Here is a 27,404-nt window from a genome sequence, read left to right as displayed (position 1 = left end):
CGGGCTCTTTCCACTGAGCCACGCTGCTTCTCCTTGTAACCCCGTAACCTCCCCAGCGCTTAGAACAGTGCTTTGCACATAGTAAGCGCTTAATCAACCCCCTTTCCCGGTCCGGTCCTGACTGACTCCCCCCCAACCCCCAACCCGGGAAAAAGGCCCTTGTTATCACCAAGTTACATTAAGGACAACCTCATTCGCACCTACTCAGCCTTCCTGTCCCGCCATCGACCCCCGGCCCACGTCCTCCCCCGGGCCCGCAATGCCCCCAATCCCTCTGCCCACCCGCCAAGCTCACTCTCTTCCTCCCTTCAAGACCCTACTGAGAGCTCACCTCCTCCAGGAGGCCTTCCCACACTGAGCCCCTTCCTTCCTCTCCGCCTCCTCCCCACCCTCCATCCCCCCATCTTACCTCCTTCCCTTCCCCACAGCACCTGTCTATATGTCTATATGTTTGTACAGATTTATTACTCTATTTATTTATTTATTTATTTTACTTGTACCTATCTATTCTATTTATTTTATTTTGTTAGTATGTTTGGTTTTGTTCTCTGTCTCCCCCTTTTAGACTGTGAGCCCACTGTTGGGTAGGGACCGTCTCTATATGTTGCCAGCTTGGACTTCCCAAGCGCTTAGTCCAGTGCTCTGCACACAGTAAGCGCTCAATAAATACGATTGACTGATTGATTGATTGAAGTGACTTGCCCAAAATCACCCAGCTGACAAGGGGCAGACCCGGGCTTTGAACCCATGACCTCTGACTCCAAAGCCCAGGCTCTTTCCACTGAGCCACGCTGCTTCTCCTTGTAACCCCGTAACCTCCCCAGCGCTTAGAACGGTGCTTTGCACGTAGTAAGCGCTTAAGCAACGCCATTACTGTTTTCCAAGGTCACCCAGCGGACCGGTGGCGGAGCCGGGATTGGAACCCAGGTCCTTCTGAATCCCAGGCTGGGGCCCTGTCCACGGGGCCACACTGCCAGCTGACCCCGACAACCTCCCCACCAGTCATAAGTAGCCCCAGAGCGGCCAGTACAGAGCCAGCGAGGGGAGGGGACCGGGCAGGGGGCACTTACCCTGTCCAGACGGCGCTCTAAAAAGTCCAGGAGGACGTTGACTGCGTCCATGTTGACCCCCATGTACTCCAAAGAGCCTGGGTGCAGCTTGGGGGCCAGGAGGACATCGAGACACTTGAGGGGCAGATTGCCCAGGAGGTTGACGGTGTGGCTGAGGTGGACAGAGGGGCAGGGAGAGACAGACAGGAGGGGTCAACACCAGAGACAAAGCCATTCATTCATTCCTTCCATCCTATTTATTGAGCGCTTACCGTGTGCGGAGCACTGGACTAAGCGCGTGGAAGCTCTCTTAGACTGTGAGCCCAATGTTGGGTAGGGACTGTCTCTGTATGCTGCCAATTTGTACTTCCCAAGCGCTTGGTACGGTGCTCTGCACATAGTGAGCGCTCAATAAATAGGATTGATTGACTGATTGATTGATTGAAGCAGCGTGGCTCAGTGGAAAGAGCCCGGGCTTTGGAGTCAAAGATCGTGGGCTCAAATCCCGGCTCTGCCCATTGTCAGCTGGGTGACTTTGGGCAAGTCACTTCAATCAATCAATCAATCAATCAATCAATCGTATTTATTGAGCGCTTACTGTGTGCAGAGCGCTGGATTAAGCGCTTGGGAAGTACAAGCTGGCAACATATAGAGCCAGTCCCTACCCAACAGTGACCTCATCTGTAAAATGGGGATGAAGACCGTGAGCCCCCCGTGGGGCAACCTGTTCACCTTGTAACCTCCCCAGCGCTTAGCACATAGTAAGCGCTTTATAAATGCCATTATTATTATTATTATTATTATAAGTACAAACCCCTCCCAGCCCCAGGTGGATTCGGTTCTCACCCCCAGACTGCTCAATCATCAATCGTATTTATTGAGCGCTTACTGTGTGCAGAGCGCTGGACTAAGCGCTTGGGAAGTACAAGCTGGCAACATCTAGAGACAGTCCCTACCCAACAGTGGGCTCACAGTCTAAAAGGGGGAGACAGAGAACAAAACCAAACATACTAACAAAATAAAATAAATAGAATAGATATGTACAAGTAAAATAAATAAATAGAGTAATAAATATGTGCAAACATAAATATATACAGGTGCTGTGGGGAAGGGAAGGAGGTAAGGTGGGGGGATGGAGAGGGGGACGATCAATCAGTCAATCAATCATATTTATTGAGCGCTTACTGTGTGCAGAGCGCTGGACTAAGCGCTTGGGAAGTACAAGCTGGCAACATATAGAGCCAGTCCCTACCCAACAGTGACCTCATCTGTAAAATGGGGATGAAGACTGTGAGCCCCCCATGGGGCAACCTGTTCACTTTGTAACCTCCCCAGCGCTTAGAACAGTGCTTTGCACATAGTAAGCGCTTTATAAATGCCATTATTATTATTATTATTATTATTATTATTATAAGTACAAATCCCTCCCAGCCCCAGGTGGATTTGGTTCTCACCCCCAGACTGCTCAATCAGTCCATCGATCATATTTATTGGAAGGCAGCGCGGTCTAGTGGAAAGAGCACGGGTTTGGGAGTCAGAGGATCTAATGATAATAGTAATGATGGCATTTATTAAGCGCTTACTATGTGCAAAGCACTGTTCTAAGCGCTGGGGAGGTTACAAGGTGATCAGGTTGTCCCATGGGGAGCTCACAGTCTTAATCCTCATTTTACAGATGAGGGAACTGAGGCACAGAGAAGTGAAGTCACTTGCCCAAAGTCACACAGCTGACAATTGGCAGAGCTGGGGTTTGAATCCATGACCTTTTTTGAGTGCTTACTGTGTGCAGAGCACTGTACTAAGCGCTTGGGAAGTACAAGTTGGCAACATATAGAGACGGTCCCTACCCAGCAACGGGCTCACAGTCTAGAAGTGCTTAGAACAGTGCTTTGCACATAGTAGGCGCTTAATAAATGCCATCAAAGAAAAGAAAAAAGAAGTATAAGAATGGTATTTGGTAAGCACTTACAATGTGCCAGGCACTGTTCTAAACGCTGGGGGAGATACAAGGTGATCAGGTTGCCCCACATTGGGCTTACAGTCTTAATCCTCATTTTACAGATGAGGTAACTGAGGCACAGAGAAGTAAAGTGACTTGCCCAAGGTCACACAGCAGACAAGTGGTGGAGCGGGATTAGAACCCATGGCCTTCTGACTCCCAGGCCCTTTATTTTTATTTTATTTTATTTTGGTATTTGTTAAGCGCTTACTATGTGCATAGCAGTGTTCTAAGCGCTGGGGAGGATACAAAGTGAACAGGTTGTCCCATGTGGGCCTCACAGTCTTCATCCCCATTTTACAGATGAAGTAACTGAGGCACAGAGAAGTGAAGTGACTTGCCCAAAGTCACACAGCTGACAAGCAGCGGAGCTGGGATTTGAACCCATGACCTCGCTCTATCAATCAATCAATCAATCAATCAATCAATCAATCAATCGTATGTATTGAGTGCTTACTGTGTGCAGAGCACTGTACTAAGCGCTTGGGAAGTACAAGTACAAGTACAAATACAAGTCGACTACCCACTGTTGGGTAGGGACTGTCTCTATATGTTGCCAACTTGTACTTCCCAAGCGCTTAGTACAGTGCTCTGCACACAGTAAGCGCTCAATAAATATGATTGATTGATTGACTGACTACGCCATGCTGCTTCCGTATTTATTGGAAAGCAGCGTGGGCTAGTGGAAAGAGCACGGGTTTGGGAGTCAGGGGATCGAATCCCGGATACGCCACTTGTCCGCTGTGGGACCTTGGGTGAATCACTTAACCTCTCTGGGCCTCAGTTCCCTCATTGGTAAAATGAGGATTAAGGTTGTGTCGCTGTTGTTGCCATCTTATGCTGTCGAGTTGTGTCCGACCCGTGGCGACGCCATAGACACATCTCTCCCAGAACGCCCCTTTTAGACTGTGAGCCCATTGTTGGGTAGGAACCGTCTCTATACGTTGCCAACTTGGACTTCCCAAGCGCTTAGTACAGTGCTCTGCACACAGTAAGCGCTCAATAAATACGATTGATTGATTGATTAATTGAATGCCCCACTTCCATCTGCAATCCTTCGGGTAGCATATGCACTGTAGAGAAGCAGCATGGCACAGTGGAAAGAGCCCGGGCTTACCTCCTTGCCTTCCCCACAGCACCTGTATATATGTATATATGTTTGTACAGATTTATTACTCTATTTATTTATTTATTTTACTTGTACATAGCTATTCTATTTATTTTATTTTGTTAGTATGTTTGGTTTTTTTTTCTCTGTCTTCCCCTTTTAGACTGTGAGCCCACTGTTGGGTAGGGACTGTCTCTATATGTTGCCAATTTGTACTTCCCAAGCACTTAGTACAGTGCTCTGCACGTAGTAAGCGCTCAATAAATATGATTGATGATGATGATGATGATGGAGTCAGAGGTCATGGGTTCGAATCCCAGCTCCGCCACCTGTCTACTGTGTGACCCTGGGCAAGTCACTTCACTTCTCTGAGCCTCAGTTCCCTCATCTGGAAAATGGGGATTAAGACTGTGAGCCCCACGTGGGACAACCTGATCACTTTGTATCCCCCCAAGTGCTTAGAACAGGGCTTTGCACATAAGCGCTTAGTACAGTGCTCTGCACACAGTAAGTGCTCAATAAATTGAGACAGTAAGCCCCTCGTGGGACGGCGACAGTGTCCAACCCAATTCGCTCATATCCATCCCAGCGCTTAGTTCAGTGCCGGGCACATAATAAGCGCCTAATACTATAATTATTATTATTATTATTAATGGATGAAATAATAATTTCTCCCCCTTACCCCACAAACGGGCTCTAGTCTCTATATGTTGTACGTATTACTCTATTTATTTATTTTATTTGTACATATTTATTCTCTTCATTTTATTTTGTTGATATGTTTTGTTTTGTTGTCTGTCTCCCCCTTCTAGACTGTGAGCCCACCGTTGGGTAGGGACCGTCTCTATACGTTGCCGACTTGTACATCCCAAGCGCTTAGTCCAGTGCTCTGCACACAGTAAGCGCTCAATAAATACGATTGAATGAATGAATGAACGAATAAATACGATTGATTGATAGGCACGGAGTTTTCTTGGTAAAAACCCGGAAGCGGTTTACCGTTGTCTCCTTCCCGTGCAGTAAACGAGTCTCTGCCCTCGACTCTCTCCCCTGCCGCTGCTTCCCAGCACGAGGGAATTTTGACTTGTAGCAGATGGCCTTCCCCTGGCTAGCCACTGGCCAAGCTAGAAGTGGAATGAGTAGGCCTCTGTTTGACTCTCCTTTCTGTAGTCGTGACCGGTGCGACCCTGAGAGGGGTTAAGCTTCAAGGCTGTCCATCCATCCATCCCCTCGCCCCCTCCTACCTCACCTCCCTTCTGTCCTTCTCCAGCCCAGCCCGCACCCTCCACTAATCTCCTCACCGTACCTCGTTCTCGCCTGTCCCGCCATCGACCCCCGGCCCACGTCATTCCCCGGGCCCGGAATGCCCCCAATCCCTCTGCCCCTCCGCCAAGCTAGCTCTATTCCTCCCTTCAAGGCCCTACTGAGAGCTCACCTCCTCCAGGAGGCCTTCCCACACTGAGCCCCTACTTGTACATATCTATTCTATTTCTTTTATTTTCTTGGTATGTTTGGTTTTGCTCTCTATCTCCCCCTTTTAGACTGTGAGCCCACTGTTGGGTAGGGACCGTCTCTATATGTTGCCAACTTGTACTTCCCAAGCGCTTAGTACAGTGCTCTGCACACAGTAAGCGCTCAATAAATACGACTGATGATGATGATGATGAAGCGGGCCGGCAGCGGGCCTTCACCTGTGGAACTCCTCGGTGCGGTCATCGCCGTCAGCGGAAATCATCAGGCAGTGGCGCAGAAGGGCGCCCAGGTGCCGGAACAGGGCAGCGTCTTCCTGCCCACGACAAAGAAAAGAAGCGCTTAGTACGGAAATTCAGTCATCATTCCTTCCATCGTATTTATTGAGCATTTACCATGTGCTAAGCGCTCGGGAGAGGACACCGGAACAATAAACAGACGCATTCCCTTCCCACAACAAGTCTGCCGTCCAACAACACAACCGCTGCCTCCATCGCCACTGGTGTTGTTGTGAAGCCCTTTTATTCATTCATTCACTAAGCATTCATTCACATTCATTCATGTGCTTAGTACAGTGCAAGCGCTTAGTACAGTGCTCTGCACACAGTAAGCGCTCAGTAAATACGATTGATTGATTGATTGATTCAGTCGCTGCTTCCATCGCTACTGGTGTTGTTCTGAAGCCCTTTTGTTCATTCATTCACTAAGCATTCATTCACATTCATTCATGTGCTTAGTACAGTGCAAGCGCTTAGTACAGTGCTCTGCACACAGTAAGCGCTCAATAAATACGATTGATTGATTGATTGATTCAGTCACTGTCTCCAGCGCCACTGGTGTTGTTGTGAAGCCTCTTTATTCATTCATTCACTAAGCATTCATTCACATTCATTCATGTACTAAGCGCTTAGTACAGTGCAAGCGCTTAGTACAGTGCTCTGCACACAGTAAGCGCTCAATAAATACGATTGATTGATTGATTGATTCAGTTGCTGCCTCCATCGCCACTGGTGTTGTTGTGAAGCCCTTTTATTCATTCATTCGCTAAGCAGTCATTCACATTCATTCATGTACTAAGCGCTTAGTACAGTGCAAGCGTGTAGGACAGTGCTCTGCACACAGTAAGCGCTCAATAAATACGATTGATTGATTGATTCAGTTGCTGCCTCCATCGCCACTGGTGTTGTTGTGAAGCCCTTTTATTCATTCAATCATATTTATTGAGTGCTTACAGTGTGCAGAGCACTGTACTAAGCGCTTGAGAGAGTACGATACAACAATAAACAGGCACATTCCCTATTTATTTATTTATTTTACTTGTACATATCTATTCTATTCTTCCCCACAGCACCTATATATATGTATATATGTTTGTACATATTTATTACTCTATTTATTTATTCTACTTGTACATATCTATTCTATTTATTTTATTTTGTTAATATGTTTGGTTTTGTTCTCTGTCCCCGCCTTTTAGACTGTGAGCCCACTGTTGGGTAGGGACTGTCTCTATGTGTTGCCAACTTGTACTTCCCAAGCGCTTAGTCCAGTGCTCTGCACACAGTAAGCGCTCAATAAATACGATTGATGATATTCTATTTATTTTATTTTGTTAATATGTTTGGTTTTGTTCTCTGTCTCCCCATTCTAGACTGTGAGCCCGCTGTTGGGTAGGGACCGTCTCTATATCCATCAATCGTATTTATTGAGCGCTTACTGTGTGCAGAGCACTGTACTAAGTGCTTGGGAAGTACAAGCTGGCAACATATAGAGACAGTCCCTACCCAACAGTGGACTCACAGTCTAGATATGTTGCCAACTTGTACTTCCCAAGCGCTTAGTCCAGTGCTCTGCACACAGTAAGTGCTCAATAAATACGATTGATTGATTGATTGATTGATTCCCTGCCCACAATGAGCTTACAAAGCAGGGAGACACTTACTCTGTGTCAGGCAGTGTTCTAAGCGCTGAGGTAAGAATAATAATTATTATGTTATTTGTTAAGCAGCAGAGAAGCTGCATTATTTGTTAGAAAAGCAGCGTGGCTCAGTGGAAAGGGCACGGGCTTGGGAGTCAGAGGTCATGGGTTCTAATCCCGGCTCCACCACCTGTCTGCTGGCTTGGGAGTCAAAGTGATCAGGTTGCCCCACGGGGGGCTCACAGTCTTAATCCCCATTTTCCAGATGCGGGAACTGAGGCCCAGAGAAGTGAAGTGACTTGCCCAAAGTCACACAGCTGACAAATGGCAGAGCCGGGATTCGAACCCATGACCTCTGACTCCCAAGCCCGGGCTCTTTCCACTGAGCCACGCTGCTTCTCTAACAGTGCTGGGCACGTAGTAAGCACTTAACAAATGCCATAATTATTAATTATTATCTTGTATCTCCCCCAGCGCTTACAACAGTGCTTGGAAGCGCTTAACAAGCACCAAAACTATTATACAATATAAGGAGGTCGGACACGGTCACTGCCCCCGCTTGAGGCTCACGAAGGAGGGAGATTGGGGATTTAATCTCCATGTTACAGATGAGGAAACTGAGGCCCAGAGAAGTTAAGTGACTGGCCCAAAGTCACACAGTAGGGACGGAGCTGGCGTTAGAAACCAGGTCGCGTTTCCCAGGCCTGGCTCTGCCTGCACATCTCCTCCAAGAGGCCCTCCCTGATTTAGCCCTCATTTCCTCTTTCCCACTCCCTTCTGTGTCCCCTTGCGCTTGAATTTGTCCCCTTTATTCACCCTTCCCTCGGCTCCACACCACTTTTTATTTGTTGGTTTTGTTTTTCTTGTAATTGTGAAGCAATTAGTAAGTGCTGGGCACTTACGTGCCTATTCCGAATTTATTTATTTCTATTAATGTCTAGCTACCCCTCTAGCCAGACACTGGAGAAGCAGCGTGCAGTGCTTGGCACATAGTAAGCGCTTAACAAATGCCATAATTATTAATTATTATCTTGTATCTCCCCCAGCGCTTACAACAGTGCTTGGGAGCGCTTAAAAAGCACCAAAATTATTATACAATTTAAGGAGGTCGGAAGTCCCTGCCCCCGCTTGAGGCTCACGAAGGAGGGAGAATGGGGATTTAATCTCCATGTTACAGATGAGGAAACTGAGGCCCAGAGAAGTTAAGTGGCTGGCCCAAAGTCACACAGTAGGGACGGAGCTGGCGTTAGAAACCAGGGCCCGTTTCCCAGGCCTGGCTCCGCCTGCACATCTCCTCCAAGAGGCCCTCCCTGATTTAGCCCTCATTTCCTCTTTCCCACTCCCTTCTGTGTCCCCTTGCGCTTGAATTTGTCCCCTTTATTCACCCCTCCCTCGGCTCCACACTGCTTTTTGATTGTTTGTTTTATTTTTCTTGTATTTGTGAAGCAATTAGTAAGTGCTGGGCACTTACGTGCCTATCCTGAATTTAGTTATTTCTAGAGAAGCAGCGTGGCTCAGTGGAAAGAGCCCGGGCTTTGGAGTCAGAGGTCATGGGTTCCAATCCCGGCTCCACCAACTGTCAGCTGGGTGACTTTGGGCAAGTCACTTCACTTCTCTGTGCCTCAGTTCCCTCATCTGTAAAATGGGGATGAAGACTGTGAGCCCCCTGTGGGACAATCTGATCACCTCGTAACCTCCCCAACGCTTAGAACAGTGCTCTGCACATAGTAAGAGCTTAATAAATGTCATTATTATTATTATTATTAATGTCTATCTACCCCTCTAGCCAGACATTGGAGAAGCAGCGTGGCCTAGCGGGCAGAGCCCGGGCCTGGGAGTTATAGCAGGACCTGGGTTCTAATCCCGGCTGTGCCACATGTCTACTGTGTGACCTTGGGCAAGCCACTTCACCTTTCTGTGCCTCAGTTCCCTCACCTGTAAAATGGGGATAAGAGTGTGAGCCCCAAGTGGGACGGGGACTCTGTCCAACCTGATTAACTTGTATCTACCTCAGAGTTTAGAACAGTGCCTGGCACATAGTAAGCGCTTAATAAGCACCATAATTATTATTATGGTACTTGCAAGAAATTAACTTCTCTGTGCCTCAGTTCCCTCATCTGTCAAATGGGGATGAGGACTGTGAGCCCCAAGTGGGACAACCTGATCACCTTGTATCTCCCCAGCGCTTAGAACAGTGCTTGGCCCATAGTAAGCGCTTAACAAAAACAAGTTAATGAGACCGGACACAGTCCTTGTCCCTCATGGGGCTCACACTCTTAGTACCCAATTTACAGATCAGGTAACTGAGGCCCAGAGAAGTGAAGTGATTTCTCCAAGGTCACCCAGCAGACATGTGGTGGAGCCGGGATTAGAACCCAGGGCAGGTCCGTGCTCTATCCACTAAGCCATCCCGCTTCCCCTAACTGTTACTATTAGTAAGAGCTTAACAAATACCGTCATTTTTTTTCTTTATTACGTGCTAGGCACTTTTGTACCTATCCCAAATTTATTGGGAAGCAGTGGATAGAGCCCGGGCCTGAGAGTCAGAAGGTCATGGGTTCGAATCCCGATTCCACCACTTGCCTGCTGTGTGGCCTTGGGCAAGTCACTTCACTTCGCTGGGCCTCAGTTACCACCTCGGCGAAATGGGGATTAAGACTGTGAAACCCCATGTGGGTTTTAGACTGTGAGCCCACTGTTGGGTAGGGACTGTCTCTATATGTTGCCAATTTGTACTTCCAAAGCGCTTAGTACAGTGCTCTGCGCATAGTAAGCGCTCAATAAATACGATTGATGATGATGATGTGGGTCAAGGACAGTGCCCAACTCAATTTGCTTGTATCCACCCCAGCGCTTAGCACACTGCCTGGCCCATAATGATGGTATTTGTTAAGCGCTTACTCTGTGCCAAGCACTGTTCTAAGCGCTGGGGGGATACAAGGTGATCAGGTTGTCCCACGGGGGGCTCACAGTCTTACTCCCCATTTTACAGGTGAGGGACCTGAGGCACAGAGAAGTGAAGGGACTTGCCCAAAGTCACAGAGCTGACAAATAAATAAATAATGATGGCATTTATTAAGCGCTTACTATGTGCAAAGCACTGTTCTAAGCGCTGAGCACTTTTCTAAGCGCTTCTGAGCACTGTTCTAAGACAACTGGCGGAGCCGGGATTTGAACCCCTGACCTCTGACTCCAAAGCCCGTGCTCTTTCCACTGAGTCACGCTACTTCTCGGAAAGCACAGAAAGCGCTTAACAAATACCGCTGTTATTAACAATGATAATAATAATAATAATAATGGCATTTATTAAGCGCTTACTATGTGCAAAGCACTGTTCTAAGCGCTGGGGAGGTTACAAGGTGATCAGGTTGTCCCTCATGGGGCTCACAGTCTTAATCCCCATTTTACAGATGAGGGAGCTGAGGCCCAGAGAAGTGAAGTGACTTGCCCAAAGTCACCCAGCTGACAATTGGCGGAGCCGGGATTTGAACCCATGACCCCTGACTCCAAAGCCCGGGCTCTTTCCACTGAGCCACGCTGCTTCTCTATTATTATTCATTTATTTCCACGGAGGTCCGTCTTCCCCTTTAGACTGGAGACTGCATCGCTGGAGATGTGAGATGAGATGAGCTGGAGATGAGAAGCAGCGTGGCTCAGCAGAAAGAGCCCGGGCTTTGGAGTCAGAGGTCATGGGTTCGAATCCCGACTCCACCACAAGTCTGCTGTGTGACCTTGGGCAAGTCACTATCTATTCTAAGTCACATATCTATTTATTTTATTTTGTTAGTACGTTCGGTTTTGTTCTCTGTCTTCCCCTTTTAGACTGTGAGCCCACTGTTGGGTAGGGACCGTCTCCATGTGTTGCCAATTTGTACTTCCCAAGCGCTTAGTACAGTGCTCTGCACATAGTAAGCGCTCAATAAATACGATTGATGATGAAGTCACTTCACTTCTCTGAGCCTCAGTGACCTCATCTGTGAAAATGGGGATTGAGACCGCGAGCCCCCCGTGGGACAACCTGATCACACTGTATCCCCCCCAGCGCTCAGAACAGTGCTTTGCACGTAGTAAGCGCTTAACAAATGTCATCTTTATTATGATTATTATGTGCTTTTAGGAGGGCTCTGAAGGAGGAGGGAGTGACCGTGCCGCCCCCGGGCCCTCACCTCGTCGGCCTCCTTCTTGTTGGAGTCGAAGGTGATGTTGAAGAGCACCTTGAGGATCTCCATGGCCCGCTCGGTCTCCTGGCGGGGCAGGGGCGGCGGGGGGCTCCACTCGGCGGCCACCTCGTGGGGGTCCAGCCAGGTGGCCCCCAGGGTCAGCTCCAGGGCGTCGGTCAGGAGGCTGACCCCCCGGAGGTCCCGGGCCAGCTGCTGCCGGACGTCCACCCGCAGGGCGGACAGCAGGAAGAGGAGGCGCAGGTCGAAGAACTTGACGTCGTGGGGGACGCCCCCCTGGTTGTACAGCTTGACGCGCTCGGTCAGGCCCACCACCAGCTGGGCCTCGGCGGTCAGCGCCTGGGCCCGCGGGCTGCTGAAGACGATGTTGCACAGGCACTTGAGGGCCTCCAGCGTCACGTCCAGGTCGAGCAGCTCCCGCACGAACTCCTCCGAGTACTGGATGCCCGCGTGGCGGGCCAGGGTGCGCAGGCTCTCCCGGCTGGTGAACGGGTCCAGGCAGCCCTTGTCCCGGGACAGGATGCGGATGGCCTCCAGGCACGTCACCTGGCACGACGGCTGCAGGTCTCGCTCCAGGAATTCGATCAGCAGCTGCCCCATTTTCTGCACCGGGGAGAGAGCGCTTAGTCGCTTCGCTTCTCTGGGCCTCGGTTCCCTCCTCCGCGAAATGCGGATTATTAATCATAATGACGATGGCATTTATTAAGCGCTTACTCTGTGCAAAGCACTGTTCTAAGCGCTGGGGAGGGGACAAGGTGATCTGTTGACGGCACTACCATCCTTCCCGTCTCACAAGGCCGCAAACTTGGTGTCATCCTCGACTCCGCTCTCTCATTCAGCCCTCACATCCAAGCCGTCACCAAAACCTGCCGGTCTCAGCTCCTCAACATCGCCAAGATCCGCCCTTTCCTCTCCATCCACACCGCTACCCTGTTCGTTCAAGCTCTCATCCTATCCCGTCTGGACTACTGCATCAGCCTTCTCTCTGATCTCCCATCTTCGTGTCTCTCCCCACTTCAATCCATACTTCATGCTGCTGCCCAGATTATCTTTGTACAGAAACGCTCTGGGCATGTTACTCCCCTCAAAAATCTCCAGTGGCTACCAATCAACCTGCGCATCAGGCAGAAACTCCTCACCCTGGGCTTCCAGGCTGTCCATCCATCCATCCCCTCGCCCCCTCCTACCTCAGCTCCCTTCTCTCCTTCTCCAGCCCAGTCCGCACCCTCTGCTCTTCTGCCGCTAATCTCCTCACCGTACCTCGTTCTCGCCTGTCCCGCCATCGACCCCCGGCCCCCGTCATCCCCGGGGCCTGGAATGCCCCCAATCCCTCTGCCCATCCGCCAAGCTCGCTCTCTTCCTCCCTTCAAGGCCCTACTGAGAGCTCACCTCCTCCAGGAGGCCTTCCCAGACTGAGCCCCCTCCTTCCTCTCCCCTCTCCATCCCCCCCCATCTTACCTCCTTCCCTTCCCCACAGCACCTGTATATATGTATATATGTTTGTACATATTTGTTACTCTATTTATTTATTTATTTTACTTGTACATATCTATTCTATTTATTTTATTTTGTTAGTATGTTTGGTTTTGTTCTCTGTCTCCCCCTTTTAGACTGTGAGCCCAATGTTGGGTAGGGACTGTCTCTATATGTTGCCAATTTGTACTTCCCAAACGCTTAGTACAGTGCTCTGCACATAGTAAGCGCTCAATAAATACGATTGATGATGATGATGATGATAAGGGATAATAATATAATAATAATAATAATATAATAATAATAAGGGATGAAGACTGTGAGCCCCACTCGGGACAACCTGATCACCGTGTATCTACCCTAGTACTTAGAACAGTGCCTGGCACGTAGTAAGCACTTAACAATACCATAATCATTATTATTATTATTCAGCACTTACCATGTGCCAGGCACTGTACTAAGTGCTGAGGTAGATACAAGGTAATTGGGTTGGACACAGCCCCAGACCTACCCGGGGCTCACAGTCTCAATACCCATTTTACAGATGAGGTAACTGAGGCCCAGAGAACTGAAGTTACTTGCCTTAAGTCACAAAGCAGGCAAGTGGCGGAAGCAGCATTAGAACCCATGACCTTCTGAGTCCCAGGCCCATGCTCTACACACTATGCCATGCTGTATACTGAGAGCTCACCTCCTCCAGGAGGCCTTCCCAGACTGAGCCCCCTGCTTCCTCTCCCCCTCCTCCCCCTCCCCTTCCCCCCCGCCTCACCTCCTTCCCCTCCTCACAGCACCTGTACATATGTATATATGTTTGTCTGGATTTATTACTCTATTTATTTTATTTGGACATATTTATTCTATTTATTTTATTTTGTTAATATGTTTTGTTCTGTTGTCTGCCTCCCCCTTCTAGACTGCGAGCCCGCTGTTGGGTAGTGTCCATCTCTATATGTTGCCAACTTGGACTTCCCAAGCGCTTAGTCTGGTGCTCTGCACACAGTAAGCGCTCAATAAATACAACTGAATGAATGAATGAATGAATGAAAATCATTCTGATTATTAAGGAAGTGGGTGAGGGGACCCAGCCCTCAAGCCCCTCTCTCCATAGCAAACAAAAACTTGTCACTATTGGCTTCAAAGCTGTCCATCCCCTGGCCCCCTCCTCCCTCCCCTCCCTTCTGTCCTTCTCCAGCCCATCCCGCACCCTCCGCTCCTCTGCCACCGCTAACCTCCTCACTGGGCCTCGTTCTCACCTGTCCTGCCGCCGACCCCTGTTCCACCTACCTCTGGCCCTTATGTTGCCAACTTGTACTTCCCAAGCGCTTAGTCCAGTGCTCTGCACACAGTAAGCGCTCAATAAACACGATTGAATGAATGAATGAATGAAAATCATTCTGATTATTAAGGAAGTGGGCAAGGGGACCCAGCCCTCAAGCCCCTCTCTCCATAGCAAACGAAAACTTGTCACTATCGGCTTCAAGGCTGTCCATCCATCCCCTCGCCCCCTCCTCCCTCCCATCCCTTCTGTCCTTCTCCATCCCAGCCCGCACCCTCCGCTCCTCTGCCACCGCTAACCTCCTCACTGGGCCTCGTTCTCACCTGTCCCGCCGCCGACCCCTGTCCCACCTACCTCTGGCCCTTATGTTGCCAACTTGTACTTCCCAAGCACTTAGTCCAGTGCTCTGCACACAGTAAGCGCTCAATAAACACGATTGAATGAATGAATGAATGAAAATCATTCTGATTATTAAGGAAGTGGGTAAGGGGACTCAGCCCTCAAGCCCCTCTCTCCATAGCAAACAAAAACTTGTCACTATTGGCTTCAAAGCTGTCCATCCATCCCCTCGCCCCCTCCTACCTCCCCTCCCTTCTGTCCTTCTCCATCCCAGCCCGCACCCTCCGCTCCTCTGCCGACGCTCACCTCCTCACTGGGCCTCGTTCTCACCTGTCCCGCCGCCGACCCCTGTCCCACCTACCTCTGGCCCTTATGTTGCCAACTTGTCCTTCCCAAGCGCTTAGTCCAGTGCTCTGCACACAGTAAGCGCTCAATAAATACGATTGATTGATTGATTGATTGGCCCGGAACGCCCTCCCTCCTCAAATCCACCAGACAATCCCTCTTCCCCCCTTCAAAGCCCTACTGAAGGCTCACCTCCTCCAGGAGGCCTTCCCAGACTAAGCCCCCCCTTTTCCTCAGCTCCCCCTCCCTTCTGGCTCGACCGGCTCCCTCTGCTCTTCTCCCCCTCCCCCCGCCCCATAGCACTTATATATATATCATCATCATCATCATCAATCGTATTTATTGAGCGCTTACTGTGTGCAGAGCACTGGACTAAGCACTTGGGAAGTACAAGTTGGCAACATATAGAGACAGTCCCTACCCAACAGTGGGCTCACAGTAGAAAAGGGGGAGACAGAGAACAAAACAAAACATGCTAACAAAATAAAATAAATAGAATAGAATATATAAGGGAAGCAGCGTGGCGCAGTGGAAAGAGCTCGGGCTTTGGAGTCAGAGGTCATGGGTTCAAATCCCGGCTGCACCACTTAATAACGATGGCATTTGTTAAGCGCTTACTATGTGCCAAGCACTGTTCTAAGCGCTGGGGGGGGATACAAGGTGATCAGGTTGTCCCACGGGGGGCTCACAGTCTTAATCCCCGTTTTACAGATGAGGGAACTGAGGCTCAGAGAAGTGAAGTGACTTGCCCAAGGTCACACAGCAGACATGGGGCGGAGCCGGGATTCGAACCCATGACCCCTGGCTCCAAAGCCCGGGCTCTTTCCACTGAGCCATGCTGCTTCTCTCAGCTGACCAATTGTCAGTTGTGTGACTTTGGGCAAGTCACTTCACTTCTCTGGGCCTCAGTTACAGCATCTGTAAAATGGGGATTAAGACTGTGAGCCCCCCCATGGGACAGCCTGATCACCTTGTAACCTCCCCAGTGCCTAGTACAGTGCTTTGCACATAGTAAGCGCTTAATAAATGCCATCATTATTATTATTATTATTATTATATGTATACATGTAGGCCCCTGTCTACATGTTTTGTTTTGTTGTCTGTCTCCTCCTTCTAGACTGTGAGCCCATTGTTGGGTAGGGACTGTCTCTATATGTTGCCAACTTGTTCTTCCCAAGTGCTTAGTCCAGTGCTCTGCACACAGTAAGCGCTCAATAAATACGATTGAATGAATGAATCTGCATTTCTATTTATGTATATTGATGCCTGTTTACTTGTTTTGATGCGGAGATATCTCTAATTCTATTTCTTTATATTTATGCCTCTTGTTTTGACGTCTGTCTCCCCCCTTCTAGACCGCAAGCCCGGCGTGGGCAGGGATGGTCTCTCCTTATGGCTGAATTGTACTCTCCAAGCACTTAGTACAGTGCTCCGCACACAGAAAGCGCTCAATAAATACAATAGAATGAATGAATGAGTCCCTGGAGACCTTCCCGACTGTCCGGGGATATTCCCGGAGGCGTCGGAGGCTCCATCTGCCTGGTGGAAGAGCTGCAGGGTGGGAATGGGATGGAACGGGACCTGACTTCTGTTTGCACACCTCCTTCCCTTCACCACAGCACCTGTTTATATGGATATATGTTTGTACATATTTGTTACTCTATTTATTTATTTATTTTACTTGTACATATCTATTCTATTTATTTTATTTTGTTAGTATGTTTGGTTTTGTTCTCTGCCTCCCCCTTTTAGACTGTGAGCCCGCTGTTGGGTAGGGACCGTCTCTAGATGTTGCCAATTTGTACTTCCCAATCACTTAGTCCAGTGCTCTGCACACAGTAAGCGCTCAATAAATACGATTGATGATGATGGCACTTAAATCATTTCATCGACGAGCCTCTGGATACGGTCAGTGGTGGGATGGGTGAATTTCTGGGGCAAGAGGAGTGTGTGGAGTGTGTGGTGTGTGTGTGTGTGTGTGTATGGGTGGAAATGGAGGGTATACAAGTGTATTGGGAAGGTCTAGGAGTATAGGTGGGAACCTAATAATAATAATAATGATAATGATGGCATTTATTAAGCGCTTACTATGTGCAATGCACCGTTCTAAGCGCTGGCGAGGTAACAAGGTGATCAGGTTGTCCCACAGGGGGCTCACAGTCTTCATCCCCATTTTCCAGATGAGGTCACTGAGGCACAGAGAAGTGACTTGCCCAAAGTCACACAGCTGACAATTGGCGGAGCCGGGATTTGAACCCAGGACCTCTGACTCCAAATAATAATAATAATAATGATGATGGTATTTATTAAGCACTTTTACTATGTGCAAAGCACTGTTCAAAGCGCTGGGGAGGTAACAAGGCGATCAGGTTGTCCCACAGGGGGCTCACAGTCTTCATCCCCATTTGACAGATGAGGTCACTGAGGCACAGAGAAGTGAAGTGACTTGCCCAAAGTCACACAGCTGACAATTGGCGGAGCTGGGATTTGAACCCAGGACCTCTGACTCCAAATAATAATAATAATGATGGTATTTATTAAGCACTTACTATGTGCAAAGCACCGTTCTAAGCACTGGGGAGGCAACAGGGTGATCAGGTTGTGCCACAGGGGGCTCACAGTCTTCATCCCCATTTTACAGATGAGGTCACTGAGGCCCAGAGAAGTGAAGTGACTTGCCCAAAGTCACACAGCTGACAATTGGCGGAGCTGGGATTTGAACCCAGGACCTCTGACTCCAAATAATAATAATAATGATGGTATTTATTAAGCACTTACTATGTGCAAAGCACCGTTCTAAGCACTGGGGAGGTAACAAGGTGATCAGGTTGTCCCATGGGGGCCTCACAGTCTTAATCCCCATTTTCCAGATGAGGGAACTGAGGCCCAGAGAAGTGAAGTGACTTGCTCAAAGTCACATAGCTGACAATTGGCGGAGCTGGGATTTGAACCCAGGACCTCTGACTCCAAATAATAATAATAATGATGGTATTTATTAAGCACTTACTATGTGCAAAGCACCGTTCTAAGCACTGGGGAGGTAACAAGGTGATCAGGTTGTCCCATGGGGGCCTCACAGTCTTAATCCCCATTTTCCAGATGAGGGAACTGAGGCCCAGAGCGGTGAAGTGACTTGCCCAAAGTCACTCAGCTGACAATGGGCGGGGCCGGGATTAGAACCCACGACCTCTGACTCCGAAGCCCGGGCTCTTCCCACTGAGCCACGCTGCTTCTCTTGGGTTGCATCTAGGATGGATTGGGTGGGTGGAGGGTGTGTGTGTGTGTGTGTGTGTGTGTGTGTGTGTGTGTGTGTGTGTGTGTGTGTGTGTGTGTGTGTGTGTGTGTGTGTCCGCCCTGTGACTCCGGGGGGGTGACGCAGTTTTGATAGCCCAGCACCCCACAGCTTGGGATCCCGCTCTCAGCTCTGCTGAGGGCCGGACGGAGACACCGATGGAGGGACAGAGGGAGTGGACAACTGATCACCTTGCTCCCCAGCGCTTAGAACAGTGCTTTACACATAGTAAGCGCTTAACAAATGCCACCACCATTATTATTATTATTATTATTATTATTATTATTATTATTATTATCATTTCCCGGCGGACAACTGATCACCTTGTAACCTCCCCAGCGCTTAGAATAGTGCTGTGCACATAGTAAGCGCTTAACAAATGCCATCATTATTATCATTATTACTATTGTTTCCCGGTGGACAACTGATCACCTTGTAACTGCCCCAGCACTTAGAACAGTGCTTTGCACGTAGTAAGCGCTTAACAAATGCCATCATTATTATTATTATTATTACTATTATTGTTTCTCGGCGGACTACTGATCCCCTTGTAACCTCCCCAGTGCTTAGAACAGTGCTTTGCACATAGTAAGCGCTTAACAAATGCCGTCATTATTATTATTATTATTGTTTCCCGGTGGACAACTGATCACCTTGTAACCTCCCCAGTGCTTAGAATAGTGCTGTGCACATAGTAAGCGCTTAACAAATGCCATCATTATTATCATTATTATTATTGTTTCCCGGCGGACAACTGATCACCTTGTAACTGCCCCAGCACTTAGAACAGTGCTTTGCACGTAGTAAGCGCTTAACAAATGCCGTCATTATTATTATTATTATTATTATTGTTTCCTGGCCAACAACTGATCCCCTTGTAACCTCCCCAGCACTTAGAACAGTGCTGTGCACATAGTAAGCGCTTAACAAATGCCATCATTATTATCATTATTATTATCGTTTCCCGGCGGACAACTGATCATCTTGTAACCGCCCAGCACTTAGAACAGTGCTTTACACGTAGTAAGCGCTTAACAAATGCCATCATTATTATTATTATTATTACTATTATTGTTTCTCGGCGGACTACTGATCCCCTTGTAACCTCCCCAGTGCTTAGAACAGTGCTTTGCACATAGTAAGCGCTTAACAAATGCCGTCATTATTATTATTATTGTTTCCCGGTGGACAACTGATCACCTTGTAACCTCCCCAGCGCTTAGAATAGTGCTGTGCACATAGTAAGCGCTTAACAAATGCCATCATTATTATCATTATTATTATTGTTTCCCGGCGGACAACTGATCACCTTGTAACTGCCCCAGCATTTAGAACAGTGCTTTGCACGTAGTAAGCGCTTAACAAATGCCGTCATTATTATTATTATTATTATTATTATTATTGTTTCCTGGCCAACAACTGATCCCCTTGTAACCTCCCCAGCGCTTAGAACAGTGCTTTGCACATAGTAAGCGCTTAACAAATACCATCATTATTATCATTATTATTATCGTTTCCCGGCGGACAACTGATCATCTTGTAACCGCCCAGCACTTAGAACAGTGCTTTGCACGTAGTAAGCGCTTAACAAATGCCATCATTATTATTATTATTATTATTACTATTATTGTTTCTTGGCGGACTACTGATCCCCTTGTAACCTCCCCAGCGCTTAGAACAGTGCTTTGCACGTAGTAAGCGCTTAACAAATGCCGTCATTATTATTATTGTTGTTGTTTCCCGGCGGAAAACTGATCACCTTGTAACCTCACCAGTGCTTAGAACAGTGCTTTGCACATAGTAAGCGCTTAACAAATGCCATCATTATTATCATTATTATTATCGTTTCCCGGCGGACAACTGATCCCCTTGTAACCGCCCCAGCGCTTAGAACAGTGCTTTGCACATAGTAAGCGCTTAACAAATGCCATCGTTGTTATTATTATTATTGTTTCCCAACAAACTGATCACCTTGTAACCTCCCCAGCACTTAGAACAGTGCTTTGCACATAGTAAGCACTTAACAAATGCCATTATTATTATTATTATTATTATTATTATTATTATTATTATTGTTTCCTGGCGGACAACTGATCACCTTGTAACCTCCCCAGCGCTTAGAATAGTGCTGTGCACATAGTAAGCACTTAACAAATGCCATCATTATTATCATTATTATTATTGTTTCCCAACAGACAACTGATCACCTTGTAACCTCCCCAGCGCTTAGAATAGTGCTGTGCACATAGTAAGCGCTTAACAAATGCCATCGTTGTTATTATTATTATTATTATTATTGTTTCCCAACAGACAACTGATCACCTTGTAACCACCCCAGCACTTAGAACAGTGCTTTGCACATAGTCAGCGCTTAACAAATGCCGTCATTATTATTATTATTATTATTATTATTATTATTGTTTCCTGGCGGACAACGGATCCCCTTGTAACCTCCCCAGCGCTTAGAACAGTGCTCTGCACATAGTAAGCGCTTAACAAATGCCATCATTATTATCATTATTATTATTGTTTCCCAACAGACAACTGATCACCTTGTAACCTCCCCAGCGCTTAGAACAGTGCTTTGCACGTAGTAAGCGCTTAACAAATGCCGTCATTATTATCGTTATTATTGTTTCCTGGCGGACAACTGATCCCCTTGTAACCTCCCCAGCGCTTAGAACAGTGCTTTGCATGTAGTAAGCGCTTAACAAATGCCATCATTATTATTATTATTGTTTCCTGGCGGACAACTGATCACCTTGTAACCTCCCCAGCGCTTAGAACAGTGCTTTGCACATAGTAAGCTCTTAACAAATGCCATCATCATCATCATTATTATTATTATGGACAGAGGGAGGGAGGGAGGGACACAGACCCGGCCCTCAGGCACCCAGCGAGGGCCAGGAGGATGCTGGGCCCGGCTCCCTGCCCGCCACCGGACTCCAGTTCCAGGCCTTTCCTGGAAGGACGGAGGGATGAAGGAAGCGGAGACGGACGGAGGGATGGATGGAGGGAGGGAGAGCGGGCCCTCAGAAGCCCGCTGAGGACCAGGAGGAGGCTGGGCCCTTCTCCCTGCTCACTTTGGGCCTTCAGCTCCAGGCCTCGGCTGGTGGGACAGACAGAGGGACGGAGGAACGGACAGACGGAGGGAGGGAGGGAAGGAGGCCTGGCCCACAGAAGCCCGGAGAAGGCCAGGAGGAGGTTGCCTCTCCCCCTCGTCCCCCTCTCCATCCCCCCATTCTTCCCTCCTTCCCTTCCCCACAGCACCTGTATATATGTATATATGTTTGTACATATTTATTACTCTATTTATTTATTTATTTTACTTGTATATATCTATTCTATTTATTTTATTTTGTTAGTATGTTTGGTTTCGTTCTCTGTCTCCCCCTTTTAGACTGTGAGCCCACTGTTGGGTACGAACTGTCTCTATATGTTGCAAACTTGGACTTCCCAAGCGCTCTGCACACAGTAAGCGCTCAATAAATACGATTGATTGATTGATTGATTGGAGACGGACAGAGGGATGGATGGAGGGAGAGAGGGAGAGCGGGCCCTCAGAAGCCCGCTGAGGACCAGGAGGAGGCTGGGCCCTTCTCCCTGCTCACTGTGGGCCTTCAGCTCCAGGCCTCAGCTGGAGGGACAGACAGAGGGATGGAGGAACGGACAGACTGAGGGAGGGAGGGAAGGAAGCCGGGCCCTCAGAAGCCCAGAAAAGGCCAGGAGGAGGCTGGGCCCTTCTCCCTGCTCACTTTGGGCCTTCAGCTCCAGGCCTCGGCTGGAGGGACAGACAGAGGGATGGAGGAACGGACAGACTGAGGGAGGGAGGGAAGGAGGCTGGGCCCTCAGAAGCCCGGAAAAGGCCAGGAGGAGGCCGGGCCCTTCTCCCTGCTCACTTTGGGCCTTCAGCTCCAGGCCTCGGCTGGAGGGACAGACAGAGGGATGGAGGAACGGACAGACTGAGGGAGGGAGGGAAAGAAGCCGGGCCCTCAGAAGCCAGGAAAAGGCCAGGAGGAGGCTGGGCCCTTCTCCCTGCTCACTTTGGGCCTTCAGCGGCCTGGAGGGACAGACAGAGGAATGGAGGAACGGACAGACTGAGGGAGGGAGGGAAGGAAGCCGGGCCCTCAGAAGCCCGGAAAAGGCCAGGAGGAGGCTGGGCCCTTCTCCCTGCTCACTTTGGGCCTTCAGCGGCCTGGAGGGACAGACAGAGGGATGGAGGAACGGACAGACTGAGGGAGGGAGGGAAGGAAGCCGGGCCCTCAGAAGCCCGGAAAAGGCCAGGAGGAGGCTGGGCCCTTCTCCCTGCTCACTTTGGGCCTTCAGCGGCCTGGAGGGACAGACAGAGGGATGGAGGAATGGACAGACTGAGGGAGGGAGGGAAGGAAGCCGGGCCCTCAGAAGCCCAGAAAAGGCCAGGAGGAGGCTGGGCCCTTCTCCCTGCTCACTTTGGGCCTTCAGCTCCAGGTCTCGGCTGGAGGGACAGACAGAGGGACAGAGGAACGGACAGACTGAGGGAGGGAGGGAAGGAGGCCGGGCCCTCAGAAGCCCGGAGAAGGCCAGGAGGAGGTTGCCTCTGGACAAGGCTTAGGGGGCAGCTGGGGACGGGGAGCCAAGCTCTCCACAACCCATGTGGGAGGCAGGCCAGAGAAGGGAAGCCCCTCCGGTGGGCAGGGCCCTGACCCCCTCTGGGCCCCATCCCTGCTGCCTCGGCAGTGCCTGGGATGGGTTGGGGCGGGGAACTGCCCTCAAGACCCTCTCTGCTGGGGTTCCCGGCCGCCCCTCGTGAGAGAGCACACGATACCTTTCGATCTTCTCGCTCTTCATCTTCAAACGTAAAGCACTGGGATTTCTGCAACAGCAAAACACGGAGGGGGCATTAGTGCCAACGGAGTGGGGAGGGGCGGGGGGCCGAGACGGGGACGGGGTAGTGGGAGAGGAGAGGTTGGGGTTTGGAGCAAAGTGGGGGGTCTTATAGGGGCTCACACCTCTTTCCAGGCGGTGGTGGGGCCTAGTGGGCCTGGGAGTCGGCAGAACTGGGGTTCTAACTTTGACTCGTTCACGTGTCTGTTGCGTGACCTTGGGCAAGTCACTTTACTTCTCCGTGCCTTAGATTCCCCAGCTGTAAAATAAGGGTTCAATACCTGTTCTCTCAAACCCACCTCAGCCACTTGCCAGCTGTGTGACCTTGGACAAGTCACTTTATTCCTCTGTGCTTTAGATTCTTCAGTCATACAACGAGGATTCAATAGCTGTTCTCTCAAACCCACCTCAGCCACTTGCCAGCTCTGTGACCTTGGGCAAGTCACTTTATCTCTCTGTGCTTTAGATTCTTCAGTCGTACAACGAGGATTCAATACCTGTTCTCTCAAACCCACCTCAGCCACTTGCCAGCTGTGTGACCTTGGGCAAGTCACTTTATTTCTCTGTGCTTTAGGTTTTCTTCAATCGTACAATGAGGTTTCAATAGCTGTTCTCTAAATCCGCCTCGGCCACTTGCCCGCTGTGTGACTCTGGACAAGTCACTCTGCTTCTCTGGGCCTTAGATTCCTCATCCGCAAAATGAGGATTCAATGCCTGTTCTCTAAACCCGCCTCAATTCAATTCAATTCAATCGCATTTATGGAGCGCTTACTGTGTGCAGAGCACTGTACTAAGCGATTGAGAGAGTACACTTCAACAATAAAGAGTGACAATCCCTGCCCACCACAAGCTCACAGTCTAAAGGCGGGGAGACAGGTCTGAGAGTCAGAGGACCTGGGTTCGAAACCCGCCTCTGCCACTTGCCTGCCGTGCGACCTTGGGCAAGTCCATTCACTGTTCTATGTCTTAGATTCCTCACCAATAAAATGAGGATTCCTGTTCTCTCTCCTACTTGGACCGGGAGCCCCCTGTGGGGCAGGGACTAACACTTAGTACAGTGCCTGGCACATAGTAGGCACTTAATAAAAAAACCACAGCGATTATTCCCCTTCAGCGTCGCCAGGAAGAACTTGGCTCTTTTCAGTCCTACTTGGAAGCTCTCTGGTCTCTCCAGAGACATGGGGCAACAAGCCGGAATCCCCTGGAAGCGGCCCCATTGGAAAGAGGAACAAGAATTCCCGAGAATGAGAGGCAGGATGCCCCGACCATTGCTTTCCTGAGAGGCAGCAAACAATTTAGAGAGAAGCACAGGCCAGTGGAAAGAGCCTGGATCCCTTCCCCACAGCACCTGTATATATGTATATATGTTTGTACATATTTATTACTCTATTTATTTATTTATTTTACTTGTACATATCTATTCTATTTATTTTATTTTGTTAGTATGTTTGGTTTTGTTCTCTGTCTCCCCCTTTCAGACTGTGAGCCCCCTGTTGGGTAGGGACTGTCTCTATATGTTGCCAACTTGGACTTCCCAAGCGCTTAGTACAGTGCTCTGCACACAGTAAGCACTCAATAAATACGACTGATGATGATGACGATGACGGATCCGAGAGTCAGAGGACCTGGGTTCAAAACCCGGCTCCGCCACTTGCCCGCCGTGTGACCTCGGGCAAGTCAGCTTCTCGGGACCTCAGTTTCCTCCTCTGAAAAATGGAGATTAAAGTCTACTTCCTCCTAGTTAGGCTGTGAGCCCCATGTGGGACCGGATGATCTTGTATCTTCCCCAGAGCTTAGCACAGCGCTTGACACATAGTCAGTGTTTAACAATGACCTTAATTATTACTGTTAGAGAAAGCTACTGTAGTGTGGGAGACGTGGGGTAGGCGCTCATGTCTCCAGCAAGTGCAAGCAGTATGGTCTAGCGGCTAGAGCTGAGCCCGGTGTCAGAAGGACCTGGGTTCTAATCCCAGCTCTGCCCCTTGTCTGCTGTGTGATCTTGGGTAAGTCACTTCACTTCTCTGGGCCTCAGTTCCCTCATCTGTAAAATGGGGGTTAAGACTGTGAGCCCTGTGTGAGACAGGGACTGTGACCAACGCGATTATTTCGTATCTACTCCAGCTTTTAGAACAGTGTCTGGCACATAATAAGTGCTTAACCGGTACCGTAATTATAATTACTACGGTGCACCCCAATGCCACGGGCTTCCCCAAGTAGACGGCTCCTGGGGCGTACTGGGAGGCGTGATCATTCTCAAGAATAAGGAGGTGACCAACAGCCAGCTGGGAGCCGGCCCCCCAAGGATGGTGCTTAGTACAGTACTCTGCACACAGTAAGCGCTCAATAAATACAATTGATTGATTGATTGATTGATTCTGGATGCCCTGCAGGACTCAGGGAGAGCGGAGCCCTCCAACTCAAGCGGGCAACTTTAAGAGGGTGGGGCGTCGAGGGGACGAGGCGGGGATGTGTGTGAATGAGGGCAGGAGTGGTGGAAACAGGAGGGGGACCTGGGGAGGAGGAGGAGAAGGAGGAGAAAAGAGATGGAGGGGAGGAGAAGGTGATTAGGGTACTCACCGTTGCCATGGCAGTGTTTTACACCCTCTTGAGGGCAAACCATCTGCCCGGCTCCCCCCTGCCCGGTCCACCGGGCTGCCCCTCACCGAAAACCCTTTCCCCCACCCTCACTGGGCTGCCTGGCAGACAGGGCTGGGGTGAGGCAGGATGGTGGTCAGAAGTTTCCAACCCAGGATCCCCCTGAGGGGGAGAAAAGGGGCATCGGCGTCCTTCTCATCCTCCTCCCGCCGGTCATCCGGAGGGGCCAGAGGTGGGGCCGAAACTCCGGCCCCTCCGGCCGGCCTCGGTGGGGGACCGTCGCCCCCTGGGCCCCCGGGATTGGCGACCATGGTCAGTTCTCTCTGGCTCTCCGGGGCCATTCAGGCCCCCTCCACTCCCTCTGAGGCAGCGATCCAAGTTGCCCCGGCTCAGCGCTGGCAAAGAACCGAGGGGCTTCTCAGGCCAAAGGCGAGGGAGGCCCGGGTCAAGCGGTCATCTCTTCAGGGGTCTCTTCATCTCCTCTCCTGGCTCACCCATCGCAGAGCTGCTCCAAGAGGGCTCTTAACCATGACTTTTCGGCCAGTGGTCTCCGGGGTCTTCCAGTCACCCAGGTCCTGGCTCACCGTGGAGGATTCCAGGATAAGCCGCTCCACGGTCCTCGTTCCCCTCCGGAAGCTCTCCAGAGTCCCTGCTTCAGCTCCTGGCATGAGTCTCCTTTCCTTCAGGATTTCTTCTTCCTCCCTTGGAAAGGTCCCCAGGGTCTGACCTCTATAAATAAATTCAGGGCCGACCACGCTCTCGTCGGCCCCTCAGCCTCACGCTCTGGGCGTCTTCAAATTTTAGATGTCGGCGCTCCGTCGATCAGCCCCCGGTCTCCCGGTTCCCTCCAGCTCCCGAGCGGCCCACCGCCCATGTCTGGAGAGCGGTCCTCTGCCCAGGCAGTGTCACCATGGCAACTGCAGAGGCCTCTCCGCTCTTAGAAAGGATGCTCCGCATCTCGAAGATGTCCTCCTCGTGCCAGGGGTTGGGAGGGGGGTGATTCCAGAAACGTCTTAGATCCTGCCTCCTCTTCAGGATTGCATGTGGGATGTCGTGAGGCCGAAAGGGACAGTCGGAAAACATATGCAAGATTGGAAGTTCCCCGGCTGGGCCTGGAATGCCCTCCCTCTGCCCATCCGCCAAGCTAGCTCTCTTCCTCCCTTCAAGGCCCTGCTGAGAGCTCACCTCCTCCAGGAGGCCTTCCCAGACTGAGCCCCTTCTTTCCTCTCCCCCTTGTCCCCCTCTCCATCCCCCCGTCTTACCTCCTTCCCTTCCCCACAGCACCTGTATATATGTATATATGGTTGTACATATTTATTACTCTATTTATTTATTCATTTATTTATTTTACTTGTACATTTCTATCCTACTTATTTTATTTTGTTGGTATGTTTGGTTCTGTTCTCTGTCTCCCCCTTTTAGACTGTGAGCCCACTGTTGGGTAGGGACTGTCTCTATGTGATGCCAATTTGTACTTCCCAAGCGCTTAGTACAGTGCT

At 49.7% G+C, this 27,404-nt stretch overlaps 1 protein-coding gene across 1 annotated transcript in view; it reads right to left on the bottom strand.

Moving 5' to 3' along the window:
• RIC8A (RIC8 guanine nucleotide exchange factor A) overlaps positions 1-27,404 on the bottom strand; it is a 60,267-nt gene that overhangs the window by 16,394 nt on the left and 16,469 nt on the right. Inside the window, exons 2-5 of the mRNA XM_038764255.1 lie at positions 23,252-23,299; positions 11,711-12,325; positions 5,848-5,942; positions 1,071-1,221 (exon numbers count right to left, since the gene is read on the bottom strand). Of these exons, the coding sequence (XP_038620183.1) occupies positions 1,071-1,221; positions 5,848-5,942; positions 11,711-12,325; positions 23,252-23,299 (909 nt within the window). The remainder of the gene's footprint in view (positions 1-1,070; positions 1,222-5,847; positions 5,943-11,710; positions 12,326-23,251; positions 23,300-27,404) is intronic.

The sequence above is a fragment of the Tachyglossus aculeatus genome, chromosome 22 (genome assembly GCF_015852505.1).
Source record: "Tachyglossus aculeatus isolate mTacAcu1 chromosome 22, mTacAcu1.pri, whole genome shotgun sequence".
Lineage (NCBI taxonomy): Eukaryota > Metazoa > Chordata > Mammalia > Monotremata > Tachyglossidae > Tachyglossus > Tachyglossus aculeatus.
The sequence above is the reverse complement of the archived record's forward strand: the minus strand, read 5'-3'. Positions and strand labels throughout refer to the sequence as shown.